The following is a 15,436-nucleotide window of genomic DNA, read 5'->3' on the forward strand; positions in this document are numbered from 1 at the left end:
GTCGACTGGTGCAACCACTGTCGAAATCAGTATGGAGATACCTCAAAGAACTAGGACTGGAAGTCCCATTTGACCCAGCTATTCCACTGCTGGGGATCTTCCCCAAAGAATTAAAAGAATCATAACACAGTGATATATGCACACCCATGTTCATAGCAGCACAGTTTGTAATAGCTAAAACTTGGAAACAGCCCAAATGCCCATCAACTGGAGACTGGATAAAGAAAATGTGGTTTTTTAATAAAATGGAGTACTACTCAGCCATAAAAAATGAGAAATTAGAGACATTTATAGCTAAGTGGATGCACATTGAGGCCATACTCTTAAGTTAAATAAATAGGACACACATGTATAAATACTGAATAGTTTCTCTGGTGTGAGAAACTGAAAGTGTAAATAAGGACTAAATGTATAATAGGTAATGTGAAATAGGAAGAAAAGGGGCAAAGGGGACGGAAGTGGGAGGGCTAGGGGAAAGGATAGAAGGGAATGGGATTAATATGAGAAAATGGAAAAATAGGAACAAAATCTTTGTAAATAGGGAGGACTGGAGGGGTTGAAGGGAGGGCTGGGCAAGGCTGAAAAATAAGAACCAAGACAGACTATGTAAAGGTGCAAATTTCCAATGATGAATGTCATTATATTGTATACCTAAAATGTACCAATTATTAGAATGAATAATTGATATTGTAAAATAGGAAGAAAAGGTCCAAATGGGTAGGGGTAGTGGGAGAGACAGGGAAAAGGAAAGAAGGGAAAGGACAAATGCTGAGAAATGGAAAAAATGGAAATAAAGTCTTTGTAAATAGGGAAGGGTGGAGGGCGTGAAGGGAGGGCTAGGAATGGGAAAAAAATAAGAACCAAGATGCATTATGTAAAGGTACAATTCCCAATGAGAAATGTAATTGTGTTGTATACCTACAATGTACCAATAAAAGAATTTAATATATAAAAAAAAAGAAAAGAAAATGGACTGAAGAGATCCTTGAGATCATAATATTAAGTGAAATAAATTAGACACACAAGTTCAAATATTGTATGGTTTCTCTTGATGTGTTATGTACATGTACAAGTCCACATAAGGACTATAAACATTATGTACCAAAATATTTACTGATAAAAAAACCTTTATGTCAGCCAGGTATGGTGGTGTATGCCTGTAATCCCAGTACTTGGAAGCTGAGGCAGGAGGATCACTTCAAGTTCAAGGCCGGCCTGGGCTACATAGTGAGTTCAAGGTCAATTTAATCTGTACAGTAAGACCCTGTCTCAAAAACCAAAAAAAAAAAAAAAAAAAAAGAAAGAAAAAAGAAATTTAAAAGAACGAATAAGTTTTTAAAAAGAACATAAAGTGGATTTAATTTTGAAATAATCCATGGTACCAGCACAGATCATCTAGATATTCAAAAATTTATTCTCAAAAGTCTGTAAAGAGCAGGTTTCTATTTGTTGCAACACCTTAAATTCCACTTCCAACCCCTCCTCCTTACCTCTGGTGCTGGAGATCAAATCCAGGTCTTATGCATGCTAATGTGCTCTACCATTCAGTTATGAATGCAGCACTGACCATACATCTTTAGAGCTTTTGTTGTTTTTTCAGTAGTGTGGATTGAACCCAAGGTTTCAGGCATGCTAGGCAAGTGCTCTAGCACTGAGCTACATATTCAGTCCTTTTTTTTAGTTTTATTTTGAACACAGTCTCACTAAATTGCACAGGCTAGCCTCCTACTTCAGCCTCCCAAGTAGCTGGCATTACCTGCATGTGCCACAGCATCTGGGACCTATTCAATATTTTATTAACAAATATCAGGGCTCAAATCCTTAAGAAACTGACAAAACTGGTTAATGGAAATACAATTTTTATTTCTATTTCAGGAAGAGAAATTGTTCTAAGCAAATTCATCTCTTACAAAACTGAAAGCAAGGAAGCACACAAACTATAGAGCAAGATTTGAAGATGATACAACAGGCAACAAAACAGAGTTTAAAATAAGACTATTTCATACAAAATGTAATAAATATATTTAATGACTTTCTCAAAGAGTCACTGAAGCATATGAATATAAGCTGTAAAGGTAAAAAAAAGTGAATTTATGAGAACTGAAGCTGTAAAAGCAAAAGAAAGGCAAACAAAGACAAAAAAAACACAAACAAACCCAGAGAACTGCAGCACATTTTTTTCCCAAATACTTTTCTTGAGGATGCAAGTTTTTCATCAATAAAAAATAAAAATACTTATTTCAAAGACTCTAATAGGCACATATTTCAAGAGAATGTGTAGTGGTTGCCACACATAGTCTTCTCTCTACAGGCATAAAGATTCTAAATTAGGCTGGCTTACCTCTTCTAAACATAAACACAATCTTAATGTCTTATCTGCTACCGCCTTTACATTTCAGAAAACAGATCCATATATATTTAGAAAAGTTACTTATTTGATTTTCAAATGGAAAGCTTAAAATAGCGATGTCTGAAAATACTTTGGTAAACATTTTTTAACTTAGTATACTCAGATATACACAGTACAGAGAAACTGTGTGGTCAAAAGAAGACACTTGTCTGAGAATCAAGAGTTCAAGTGACTGCCTCTAAGACTTATTATAACACTGAGTTTAAAATATGTTCATAATATATAGCCCACCAGCAAAATGAAATCTCATTAATTTAAATTTACTAATTAGGAGAGCCTGGTAAGAAGGGAAAATGTAAAGGAAGAGGAGGAGAAAGGATTACAAAGTAATACTGCTCTAACCAAGGGAATCCTAATGCTGAAACCTCATTTTCACCATGACAGACAATAACAAATTTCTTTTAAAAGCTCATGAGGATTTCCTAAGAGTAGTCAAAAAGATGTAGACAGTGGTTAATCATTCTTGCATTTACTTCGAGCAAAGAGTTTAATTAAACAGAGGTTTCATTTCATCAACAGCCCCTATCCAGACTTTAGGAGTTCAAAACTACTTGATAGGAAAAATGACTTGGGGTGGGGGGATCCCTGTTTTTAGTCTTTGTATTTAAAAGACACACACACACACGATGACAGTGGTTCCCAACCTACTCTACTTCATATTATCACATACACAATTTACTCTATTAACTGATTTTTCAGCCAGTCAGGCTGGGTAGATGGATGTTCTGATTCTTGGAAGGCTAGGTAGAAGAGCTATATAAAGAGAAAAGCTATCTCTACCACCTCATTATTGGTATGTCCCACAACCTGACCTCAGTTAGTATGCTAACAAATGAGACTTTACTGTATGCCAGACGTGTAAAATATTGTTATAGACCTTTACTGTATACCAGTTATGTAAAATGCTCTTCTAGGCCTTTTCTATCTATCTGACTAAACTAACAGAGGAAAAGAAAAAAAATTTCCATATAAATAAATGACTATGTCAGGCTTTCTCTTGTTCTTTAAAAACAATTCAGTGGAAGATACTTAGAACTGCTCAACTACAAGTGGTAATGAGCACAGTATTATTATTATTATTATAAACCAAAAACATCTTTTGAGAAAATATTCTCCTGCCCTTATAGTTCTAGAGGACTAAACTATTATACAGACATTAAAAATATAGAAAAAAATGCTACCTTCTAAATCAGGATCTCCAAATGGGTTTAATTCTGGTACATCAGGCTCATCGAATGGATTTGAATTCACAGTGGCCAAGTCCTTTTCTGCTTCATCCAGAAAGTTAAGTTTGCTGATAAGCTCTGAAAATAAACATATGTGTTAGTCCACTATAGTTGTGGTGATGCCTAATTATTGCATTCATAAAACATTGCAAATTCTATAAATGTACATTAATAATACCTGCAAATAAGATACAGCATTTTATCAACAGCAGAATGCCATTCAAATATTTTGTAGTATACCAACATTTCAAAATAAAACAAATATGTGTATTTATTTTTAAATTAATCAGCTAATGAGGTATACTAATTTCATCGAACTCATTTCAATTCCATTAAAAAATCTGACATACGTTTTTAGAAAAAACTTACTCTCCTAATATATAAACAAATACTCTTAAAAAATAACATATGAACTCACTGAAGAAATACTGTCATGTTATATGCCAAGTATTACTTCAGATCATATTTTTAAATCACTAAGGATCCTGATGCAAGACTTTGCTAAAGATGGTAAATTCTGTTACCTTGTCTGTTGGCACACTACAAATTACTAAAGAAAACATTTAAGAAAAAGCACAAAGACAAAACTGACAGTTAAGTACAGACTTAAGTGAAGGTATAGCAGGTCACAGTAAATACAGTCAACAAAAAGCAGAAAGAAAGGAGGAAAGCTCTTAGACCTTCAGAGGAACTGGCTGATTTAGCTGAAGGCATATTTGCTTGCTTTATGCAGTCATCTTGATCTTCATCTAAGCTGCTCAGAGCATTCAACTGGTTTACAATTTCTGTAAACAGAAGCCAGTCAAGTCAAATATAAGGTAAGGTCATTCAATAAAACAGCAGTAGAAGTATGCTGTTATTCAAAAAGACAAAGAGGGGATGTTTGGTTAGTCAAGAGAATACATTCAGAGATGTTATTTTGATAAACTATAACAGATATAATTAACTGAATGTTATGCTGTGCTGACATTTTAGAATAGCATTTTATTGTTGAAACTTTTATTAGTAACATGACTATGCTAATAAACACAAAACAAAAATAATTATCACAAGAGGTTGACACTGCTTTCAGCAATAACATTTTGCATTTGTCAACACAAATTGTGCTTTAAACATAATATATGTTAGAAACAATAAAAATATCCTTTGATACTGACTTTTTTTCTCTCAGTACAGGGGATCAGACTCAGGACCTTGTGCTTTCCAGGCAAGTGTGGTGCCACTGAGCTACATCCCCAGCTCACATTGACTTTCATACATTCTAACTTTATTTTTTTTGGTACCAGGGATCAAACTAGGGACCTTGCGCTTGCGCAGCAGGCACAGAAACCACTGAGCTAAATCCCCGGCATGTTCTAACTTTAAACAAAAGGCTTTAAGACTGTATGTATATGAAGAATGTGTATAATAAGCATTCATTCATGTTCTAGAATTTTAAAAATCAGCACTAAAACAATAAAAATAACTACTATTTTTACTCTTGTTTTGTATAGTATCTCACATGGCAATTCTTACCTAAGCATTTATTTTAGGAAAGCTTACATTTTAGTTAATATAAGAGATACAATAAAAATGACAAGATTGAGAGAAAAAATTTAAGACACAATTCATTTTGTGTATAAAAATTTTAAAAATTAGTCATATATATTTTGGATAGCTTGAATATGTGAAAGTATCATTCACTGAGTGAAAATCAGACAACTTGGAAACAAGATAATAAAGATCTATTAGGGTATTCTAATTAATCTTTGATGTTTCCAAGGTTACAACTCAAGAGAAGAGGATAAACCAAACCATCCAGATCACTGGGTTGGAAAGAAAGAAAATGGTTAGAAAAAGAAAACAGTTGTAAATTTGACATTAACACTTCTGTTCTTTAACACTGTAAATCTAAGTATATGTGCTAAATTTTATTTGAACCAAATCAAAGAATATATGTTTGTAATATGGCTGCCTTCATACATTCATTTGTTGAGCAAATATTTATCAGTCTGTGCCAAGCCCTCTGCTAGGGACCCAAGGATAAAAAACACAGACATAGTTTTGTCCTCAGACAATTTACATTCTATAAAGACACTGATAAATATTGAAACAGACTTAATAAATGACTTATAATATTAGGCTATCAACCTCAAAGAACTAGGACTGGAAGTCCCATTTGACCCAGCTATTCCACTGCTGGGCATCTTCCCCGAAGAATTAAAAGAATCATACCACAGTGATATATGTGCACCCATGTTCATAGAAGCACAATTTGCAATAGCTAAAACTTGGAAACAGCCCAAATGCCCATCAACTGGAGACTGGATAAAGAAAATGTGGCTTTTTTATAAAATGGAGTACTACTCAGTTCTCATAAAAAATGAGAAATTAGAAACATTTATAGCTAAATGAATGCACATTGAGGCCATACTCTTAAGTTAAATAAATAGGACACACATGTATAAATACTGAATAGTTTCTCTAGCGTGAGAAACTGAAAGTGTAAATAAGGACTAAAAGGTATAATAGATAATGTGAAATAGGAAGGAAAGGGGCAAAGGGGAAGGGGAAGTGGGAGGGGTAGGGGAAAGGAAAGAAGGGAATGGAATTAATATTAAAAAATGGAAAAATGGAAAGAAAGTCTTTGTAAATACGGAGGGATGGAGGGGTCGAAGGGAGGGCAGGGGAAGGGGGAAAAATAAGAACTAAGAGAGATTATGTAAAGGTGCAAATTTCCAATGATGAATGTCATTATATTGTATACCTAAAATGTACCAATGATAAGAATGAGTAACTGATAATGTGAAATAGGAAGAGAAGCTCCAAAGGGGTAGGGGAAGTGGGCGGGGCAGGGGAAAGGAAAGAAGGGAAACGAAAAATTATGAGAAATGGAAAAAATGGAAACAAAGTCTTTGTAAATAGGGAAGGGTGGAGGGGGTGACGGGAGGGCTAGGAATGGGGAAAAAATAAGAAGCAAGATGCATCATGTAAAGGTGCAAGTTCCCAATGAGAAATGTAAATGTACTGTATACATAAAATGTACCAATAAAATAATTTAAAAAATATTAGGCTATCAAAAATGTTACACATCTTTGAGCAAAATACATATGAACAGTTGATAAATGTATTAATTTCCCTTATCTGAATGAGAAAATATATTTTGCATGAGTAATATTGCTTCAGATAGACAAAGTGAATCATGTAAAATGGGGTATACACATAATTAAACTTAACTGTATTTATCTCAACTTGAACAGCAGTGGAATCAGCTAAGCCTGCTCAGACTTCTATGCTGACTAAAGTGTCTTCTTCCATTTTATTCTGCCAATAGTTTTAAACCTAACTCTGACTCAAATTAACTTAGCAAATTTCTCAGTAGGTAGAATTCATTCATAAATTAGATCTTTTACTTTCCACTATTTATCATTGTAACTCTAATTTTTAGAAAAATATAATGGAGTAGAAGATGAAGTAAGTTAAGAGATAACCAGTCTCACAACTGAGTTTATAAAAAATTCATTAGTAATTGTATATTTTTTAAAATTTGCCAACTAACTTTGGAAATATGAAATATAAAAAAGAAAATATTAATAATAGCAGTAGGACTTTGTATAGATTATTAGTCAGGTATCTTAAATAGCTTAAGAGGTATTATTTTAGTGTATGTGCTGCCAAAGTGAGCACCTTCAGAGGTATTATGAATAACCACATTTCATGTATATTAATATTATGTATATATTCCCAGGTGAGAAATTACTGCATTGAAAAAAATTTAAATACTGCTCAAAGATATATAAGTAGTTTTCTTTATATAGGTAAGACATTTAAATTATTTTATGTTTCTAAAAGTAATCTCAATCAAAAGGGAAATCAATCACTTATTTAACATCTTAGAAGAAGAGTACTGAAGGAAACACTGAAGTAATATTAGACTTACTTAGTCCTTGCCTTCAAAATATTAACATTGTTTCATGGAGTTTTATGTACAATGTAGGCATTTATTTAAATATCAACAAAATTAGTCTATCACATGACTTAATTATTTACATTGTAATTTTTTGAATGCTTTGACTATTTCATCATTCTTGTCATGCTTTTGGTGATATCTAAAATCACTGATAACTATTTTCTCATTAAAAATCCAAAGTATTTCTTTCTGTTCTCTTCATTAATGACAAACTATCCTTCTTATCCTCATAGATTTACCTTTAGTTTAATTCTTACTTCATTTCTAAAACTTCTGGTTTTAGAACTTTCATTCATAGTATAGGAATGAAAAGATAATTCTCATTATTTATACCAGTATTCTCTATATTTGGTATATGAATAAATATTAATCTAAACCACAGAAAGCAACTTCCAAAAAATACCATGTATCTACTTAATAAACATTTTTCAAGTACTTATTATATGCCTGAGTTACTACCTGCTTGCATTATGTTTGCTTTATGTTTTATTAGGGCACATAGAAAAGTAAAGCATATCGAGTATGTGATAAATATGACTGAGATAGTCTTCAAAGGTGAGGTAAAACTATAAGAGGCATATAACTCAATCTAAGGTCAAGGAAGGTTTCTGGATTTTTAATCTCCATTTGACAGACAAACAAATATTGTTATTTTATTATTAAAATAAAAAGAGGAAATGGAGGGCATTTTATGAGGTCAACAGTGAGGCAAAGAGAACATGAGATATTTGAGGAACTGGAAGTTGTTTGGTGTTAAGATGCTAGGGAGAGGAATACAACGATACGAGGCTTGCACATTGTGATCAAACTAAAGAATGTGAACTTTATCTGAGAAGCATGAGAATCCATTTGAAGGTCAAATGTATATTTTAGAAATATCATTTTAGTAGCAACTAAATGTTTAGTGATAACATTTGAAAAATCAGGATAGGAAGCAAGATAAAACATCACCATTCTACAAGGAAAAACATTCAATAAATATTTGTTAAAGAATAAATTAAAAGATTAAATAGTTGATTTGATACAGGGAATACAGAAAGAACCTAAGATAAGTGCTGGGTTTGTGTCTTGGGTAACTGTGTAGAAAGTAGTTCTAGTACTTCACCAGGGGCTATTCAGGTGGGGACAGCCTGTGAAACTTCTCATGAAAATACTTCAACTGGCACTTGCCATGTTGGTCTGTAGCCTAATATATAATTTTGTTACTTATTTCTCCTTCTAAAACAGTACTTTTCTGTTTCTTCCAGATTTCCTTCAGTAAATGTGTTTTACTTTTATAATCAGAAAAAGTTAAAAACTTAAAAGATTTAAAATTATTACTGGAAGTTTTTTAACTGGAAACTTTTCTAGGAATATATTGCCCTGACACACAATATATTTATATACTTTATTAAGGCCTGGTTTCGCTGAAAATTTACACATTTGGAAAATGCTAATAAACTATGTAATAGTGCAAACAAATTTCTTCCTGTCAGAACGTCTGTTGTAACTGAGTGCCAGTCTGGACTTGATTCACATTGGTGAGAATAAGAAGGGATGATAAGGGGCAGGCAATCGAAGCAAAAGGTCAAGCAATTTGAGACTTTTCTTTACAGTTAGGAAGGTTAAAAAAGAGAGAGAGAGAGAGAGAAGAGAGAGAGACAGAAATTGACCAACAGAGATTATCACATTGAACAAAAATAGTGGGTAGGGTGCGAAGGTGGCATAAAGAGTAGGTAGCTTTTTCCTTTTAAGAAAGTCTGTAAGATGAGTTAAAGGAAAAAGATAAACTGCTCAGATATAGAATATACCTACAAATCTTGCAGCCTCTCATTCTTCTCCAAAGCATAACTAGATTCAGTAGAGGTGTAGGGAGTCTTATTTTAAGCCAGTCTGAAATAGCAACACTTCAACTTCTTTGCAGAGATCAAGGTCAAAAAGATGTCACTTTCCTCACATGCCCAAGCCCATATATATGATTCATGGATACATCTAATAGGTTAAATAATGCTATTTTCAATCTCTTAGCAAAGCGTAATGAGGGAGAGAGGAGTTGCTTCAGGTAGGCAAGTAGACACCAAATGTTCTCTCTCCTTGCATCTTCAACCTCTCCCTTTATAATTGTTCCTTCCCAATGGCTTATTAATATGACTAAGTTGCTCCTCCTGAAAAAAAATCCCTCAACCATTATTCTCTATTAATTTGGCCAGTCTTTCATAACCTTATATAAGAAAACATCTTAAAAACAAAGCAGTATATAATTTTTCACCTACCTTTCTTTAATCCTTCAAAACTCTCCTTATCCCCATCTGTATCTATCCTCTTATTGATCTGCTCTTACTGAGGTCACCAACATATAGTCTAATGGGCAAATATTCTAGATAAATTTTAGTTCTTATCATATTTGACTTCTGTGTAAATAACCATAATTAATGATGCTCTCCTTGAAATGCCTTCTGCCCTTTTCAGGACATTAGTATCTCCCTATTCTCCTATCTTTGACAATTCTGTCCTGGTCTCTTTTTATTAAACTACTCTTTCCTCTACCCTTTAAGTATTCCCTAGGATCTCTAAGTATCATTCCCTCCCATGCCACACTACATCTGCTCTTCCTGGAAGAACAAATCCATTCTCTTGGCTTAAATACACAAATAAAGGTAATTATCAAATATGTACTGAATGCTAGACTTGAATTTTCAACTGCCTAATGGGCACTTTCACCTAATTATCCTATATAATCCACTTATTGATTTTATAATGTGTTCATTATAAAAATGAAATTCAACAGCTGGCCATCTATGCTACGATCTCTTTCTAACACATATCAATTTTTATCACTTAGTACTTGATATATGTTGAAAAAGAATGAAATGAACTGGGCCAGGGAATTTAGCTCAGTGGTGCTGCCATCTGCCTCACAAGAGCAAGGTCCTGATTTCGATTCCCAGTACCAAAAAAAAAGAAAAAAAGAATGAATGAACTAAGTGAGAATCAACACTTAGGATCATGTTTATCAAGGCAGAGTTATATGATATGCTTTCTTTTTCTAATTTTAATTTTTTTATCAGTACAGGATTGCACTACACAATGATTACATTCCTTAAAGAGTTGTTACATGTACATAACACATCTTCATTCTTTCATTCCCTTTCCCTCTCTTCCCTCCTCCTTCTCTCCATCTCTTGGGCCCTCCTCCTCTTTTGCAAAAGATCTATCTCCTTATTTCCTATTATCTATCTTTTATTTTGCTCTTTATTTATATTGGGTTTCCCATATAAGAGAAAGAATGTGACAGTTAAGCTTGTGTGACTGATTTATTTCACTTAACATTATGGTCTTCAATTATAGAAATATGTTCTATTTGTGTATTTCTCTATGTCTATGTATATGTATGTACGTATGCATGAATGCATCTATCATCTATCTATCTAATTCATTTATCTTCAGAAATGCTATAGTACCACCTCAAAATTTGATGGTGTAAAATAACAAATATTTTCTTTCACACTTTTGTGAGTGGACTGGTCTTAGCTGTTAAGTTCACTGTAGTTTGATGTTGGCTGAGGCAGAAGTCACTCGAAAGTCTGACAGGACTACAGATTCAAAATGGCTTCTTCACACATATGTCTGTTATTTCACTTTGGAAAACTAGAACAGGGTGCTGGCCAGGCATCCTTCTCTCTTCAAGTGGACTGTCCACATGGCTAGTTTAGGGGTCTTCTTAGTATATCAGGGTAGGTGAACTTTTTACATGGCAGCTTCCCAAAATTCCCAAGCAGAAATCACAAGGCATCTTATAGTTTAGCTTTGCAAGTCATAAAGGGTATGCTGCATTTTATTCATGAAAAAAGATTTACAGGGATAGCTCAGATATCAAAGGTGGAGACTAGAAGTGCCCATTAACTGGAAACTGGATAAAGAAGATGTTTTTTTTTTTTTATAAAATGGAGTACTACTCAGCCATAAAGAATGAGAAAGTAGAGAAATTTATAGCTAAATGGATGCATATTGAGGCCATACTCTTAAGTGAAATAAATAGGACACACATGTGTAAATACTGAATAGTTTCTCTAGTGTGAGAAACTGAAAGTGTAAATAAGGATTAAAATAATTAAAATGAATAATTGATAATTTGAAATAGGAAGAAAAGATCCAAAGGGGTAGGGGTGGTGGGAGGGGAAGGGGAAAGGAAAGAAAGGAAAGGAAAAATTATGAGAAAAGAAAAAAAATGGAAATGAAGTCTATGTAAATAGGGAAGGGTGGAGGGGATGAAGGGTGCACAGATAATGGGGAAAAAATAAGAACCAAGATACATCATGTACAGGTACAAGCACCCAATGATAAATGTAAATGTATTGTATACCTAAAATGTACCAATAAAAGAATTTAGGAGAAAAAAAAGAATATGAATACTGGGAGGGATGGTTCATTAGAGGATAATCTTTGGAGACTAGCCATGCTGCAACAATAGATCAACAAATCAGGAAGATGGAAATTATTTTCTTTCTAATCTAACATTATTTTCTGTATTTTTTACATGTTACCTTCTAGTATTTTATTTATACACACATGAAAAAGGCACAAATCTTAAAGTGTACAATTCAATGAATTTTGATAAATGTATATCCTCATGTGACCCAAGATGCAGAACATTTATATCATCTCCCAAAGTTCTGATATCTCTTTTAAGTCAATCCCTAGTCACACAGGATATCATTATTCTGATAAATATTTTTCATATAGGATTAGTTTTTCCTTTTCTAGAATGTCACATAAATGGGATATATACACTCTTTTATGTAATCCCTCTTTCACACACACACTGGTTTTGAGAATATCAAAACTATATCAATAGTTCTTGTTGATATGGTTATTGTTGAGCATATTAACAGTTCTTTCTATAGTGTTTCATTCATGAATAAACTACAGTTTGTTTAACCATTCTCCTGTTTATACGCACCTCATCTGTTTCCACATTTGGGCTATCATGAATAAAATCGTTATAAACATCTCTGTGCAAATTTTTTGTGGGCATAGTTTTGATTTCTTTTGGCTAATCACCAAGAAATAGAATTGCTGGGTCAAGAGGGTAGTCATATGTCTAGTGTTGTAAGAAATTACCCAAGTGATTGTACCATTATACATTCCACCAATCATGGATGAAAATTTCAGTTATTCAACACGCATGCTAACATTTGGCATTGCCAATCTTAAATTTTAAACATTCTAGTGAGTGTGGAGTCATACCTCCTGGTGATTTTACTTTGCATTTCTCTGATCAGCACTGACAAGTATTGGTAGAAAGTTTCTCATGGCTAGTGGTATATACATTTTATGGATCATATGTTTGAGTCTTTGTCCATTTTAAAAGATATGGAGTTGTTTGCCTTTTTATTATTGAACAGGACATTTAAAAAATCTACTCTAAAAACAAGAGATGTGTCTGATATGCTTTTGACTTTTCTAGCTTATGATTCACCCACATATTTTATTAATGGCTTATGAGTTCTGATGAAATCTAATTTACAAATATTTTTACGTCATGGTTGTTATAAATGCCCCTTGACTTGTGATAAGTTTATAGCCCTATAAAGCCATTATAAATAGAAAATATTTATGTTGCAAATGTACTTAATATACCTAATTTACCAAACATCATAGTTTAGCAGTACCATATATTATATAAGTTGTTTACTCCACTATAACATGGCTGACTGGGAGCTGTGACTCCTAGGAACTATTCTGTTGATCTGTTTGTCCTATGCCAATACTACAGTATGTTGATTATTAAGTTTTACAGTGAGTCTTAAATGTCAGTTATTATTATTATAATTCTTTTTTTAATTCAAGATTTGTTTGGGTCTGTATTTCTAAAAGACACTTCTTTTTTTTTTTTTTTTTTTTGGTACCAGGGATCGAACTCGGGTCCTTGCACTTGCGCATCAGGTGGCAAAACCACTGAGCTAAATCCCCAGCCCTGTATTTCTAAATATATTTTAGAATCAGCTTTTCAAAGAACTTTAAAGCCTGATAGGATTAAGACTGGCATTGAGTTGAATTTACAGATTGATTTGAGAAGAAAAGACAATACTGAGTCTTCTATTCTGGGAATGTAAAATATATCTCCATTTATTAACTAATTTTTTTAAGAGTAGAAAAATTTACTGAGAGAAAGAAAGCTTCTGTCTAAGAGATACAGAAGGGGGACTGGAAAGTGGGTTGCCCCTCCATTTATTAACTAATTAAGAAATACTTCAGTAATGTATTAAATTTTTCAAAAGTTTTTCATTTTTTTGTTATTTCTAAGTAGTCTTTTCTACTTCTATTGTAAATGGAATTATTTTAATTTCATCTTCTAAATGTTGTTAATATATAAAAATACAGTAGCTTCTTCTGTATTGATTTTATATCCTGTGACTCTGCCAGGACTTCTAGCATAATGTTGAACAAAAATAATGAAAATAAACATGTTTGCTTTGTTCCCAATCTTAGGGAGAAAATCTTCAGTATTTTACCATTAAGTGTGATGTAAGCTGGGGCTTTTCACAGGTGCCCTTATTAAAACGAAGAAATTCCCTTCTATTATACTTTGCTAAGAAAGTTAGTATTGAACTCTGTGAAAAGCTCCTTTCTGCAGCTGTTCAGATGATTATATGATTTTTCTCCCTTATACTTTGTTAATATAGTTAAACCAACCTTGAATTCCTAGTATACATTCTCAGAGAACTCATTTTGATACTTAGAATATTGTCTCCTGACTTTTCCTTAAATATTAGAAGGCTTCTTCTAACTTCTTTAAAGTTCCATTCCAACTCTACCAAATGGGTTCTCAATACCAGCAGAATTCTCCCAGAGTTTAGGAGGTATGGGAAACTAGACAATGCTCAATTGTAATTAGTGCAAATAAAGTAAAATTAAGGTTTAAGAGTAATTCAGAAAGTAGGATGAATTTTTAGTCTGTGTCTTCTGAGGTAACACATTCAAGTTCTAAACATTGTAAAGGGATATTCCTGCTGTCTTCAGTCTCTCATCTGAGGGTTTCAAATTTAAAGGGTATAGCTATAGCACTTTATACACGTTTTAGCTCAATGATCAGAATTGCCCTACCTCTCTGCTTCTTTTCTTATTTCCCAATCTTTATGACTAAATAACAGATGCAGTTTTCCAGAAGTGCTTATCGTTTTAACCAACCTCCAAAATAGGAAGTCATTTAAATTTTTTAATGTTATTGAGTCCACAATAATCCTATGACTGCTTATGAAAGTCCTGGGTACTGGAGGGTAGATGCCTAGGTAAACACCAGAAGTAAATTAGTAGCTGTATTCTCTGACCAGAATCTCATGTTTATTCTGAGGAACTTTCTAATCAAAGGTAGGCAACCTATTTATCCACATACATAGCCCTGGAAGTAGAATATTTAATCTCATAGGCCTGAGTCATACTATCAACTCTAGCTCTTCAAATCTGTAACTGTTATCTCCAGTATTCCCATCTGTGCTATTAAGATTTTATTCCCAGACAGTAGCCAATATGTCACTCTCTCTTCCTTATCCCAAATTAACTTTATCAACTATGAGAAAAGGATTAACAAATATCAGATAACATTGCTTATGGTAAAAATGAATATGGATAAATTACATCTGATAAATTACACCTGGATGGTAAAACTCTGAATAGACCATGTATCTGAGGGAAAGAGTTTTGAGCTCTGAATGTGAAGACTCATCTAATGGGGCATGTTTTTCCCATGGACTCTGGAAGACACATCTAGGGATTTTAAGCCAAAGCAATTCTTGTTCCAACTATGTGGATCTTGTATCTCCACATCTAAGTTTTTGTTTGGTAGTAGGGGACAAAGAATAGCATCCATAC

General features: G+C 33.2%; 1 protein-coding gene across 16 annotated transcripts in view; it reads right to left on the bottom strand.

Moving 5' to 3' along the window:
• The window catches only part of Ehbp1 (EH domain binding protein 1), a 350,855-nt gene that overhangs the window by 192,750 nt on the left and 142,669 nt on the right, over nt 1-15,436 (bottom strand). For 11 of the 16 annotated variants that reach the window (XM_087215996.1, XM_004849989.3, XM_087216000.1 and 8 more), the window contains 2 exons: nt 4,317-4,421; nt 3,592-3,714 (listed from right to left, as the gene is read on the bottom strand). In XM_087215996.1, coding sequence (XP_087072122.1) covers nt 3,592-3,714; nt 4,317-4,421 — 228 coding nt within the window. The remainder of the gene's footprint in view (nt 1-3,591; nt 3,715-4,316; nt 4,422-15,436) is intronic. The other 5 variants (XM_013074056.3, XM_087216006.1, XM_013074055.3 and 2 more) reach the window with 1 other exon arrangement.

The sequence above is a fragment of the Heterocephalus glaber genome, unplaced genomic scaffold, assembly GCF_053883595.1.
Source record: "Heterocephalus glaber isolate CG9 unplaced genomic scaffold, H.glaber_assembly_v1.0 deba00001457, whole genome shotgun sequence".
NCBI classification, from domain to species: domain Eukaryota; kingdom Metazoa; phylum Chordata; class Mammalia; order Rodentia; family Bathyergidae; genus Heterocephalus; species Heterocephalus glaber.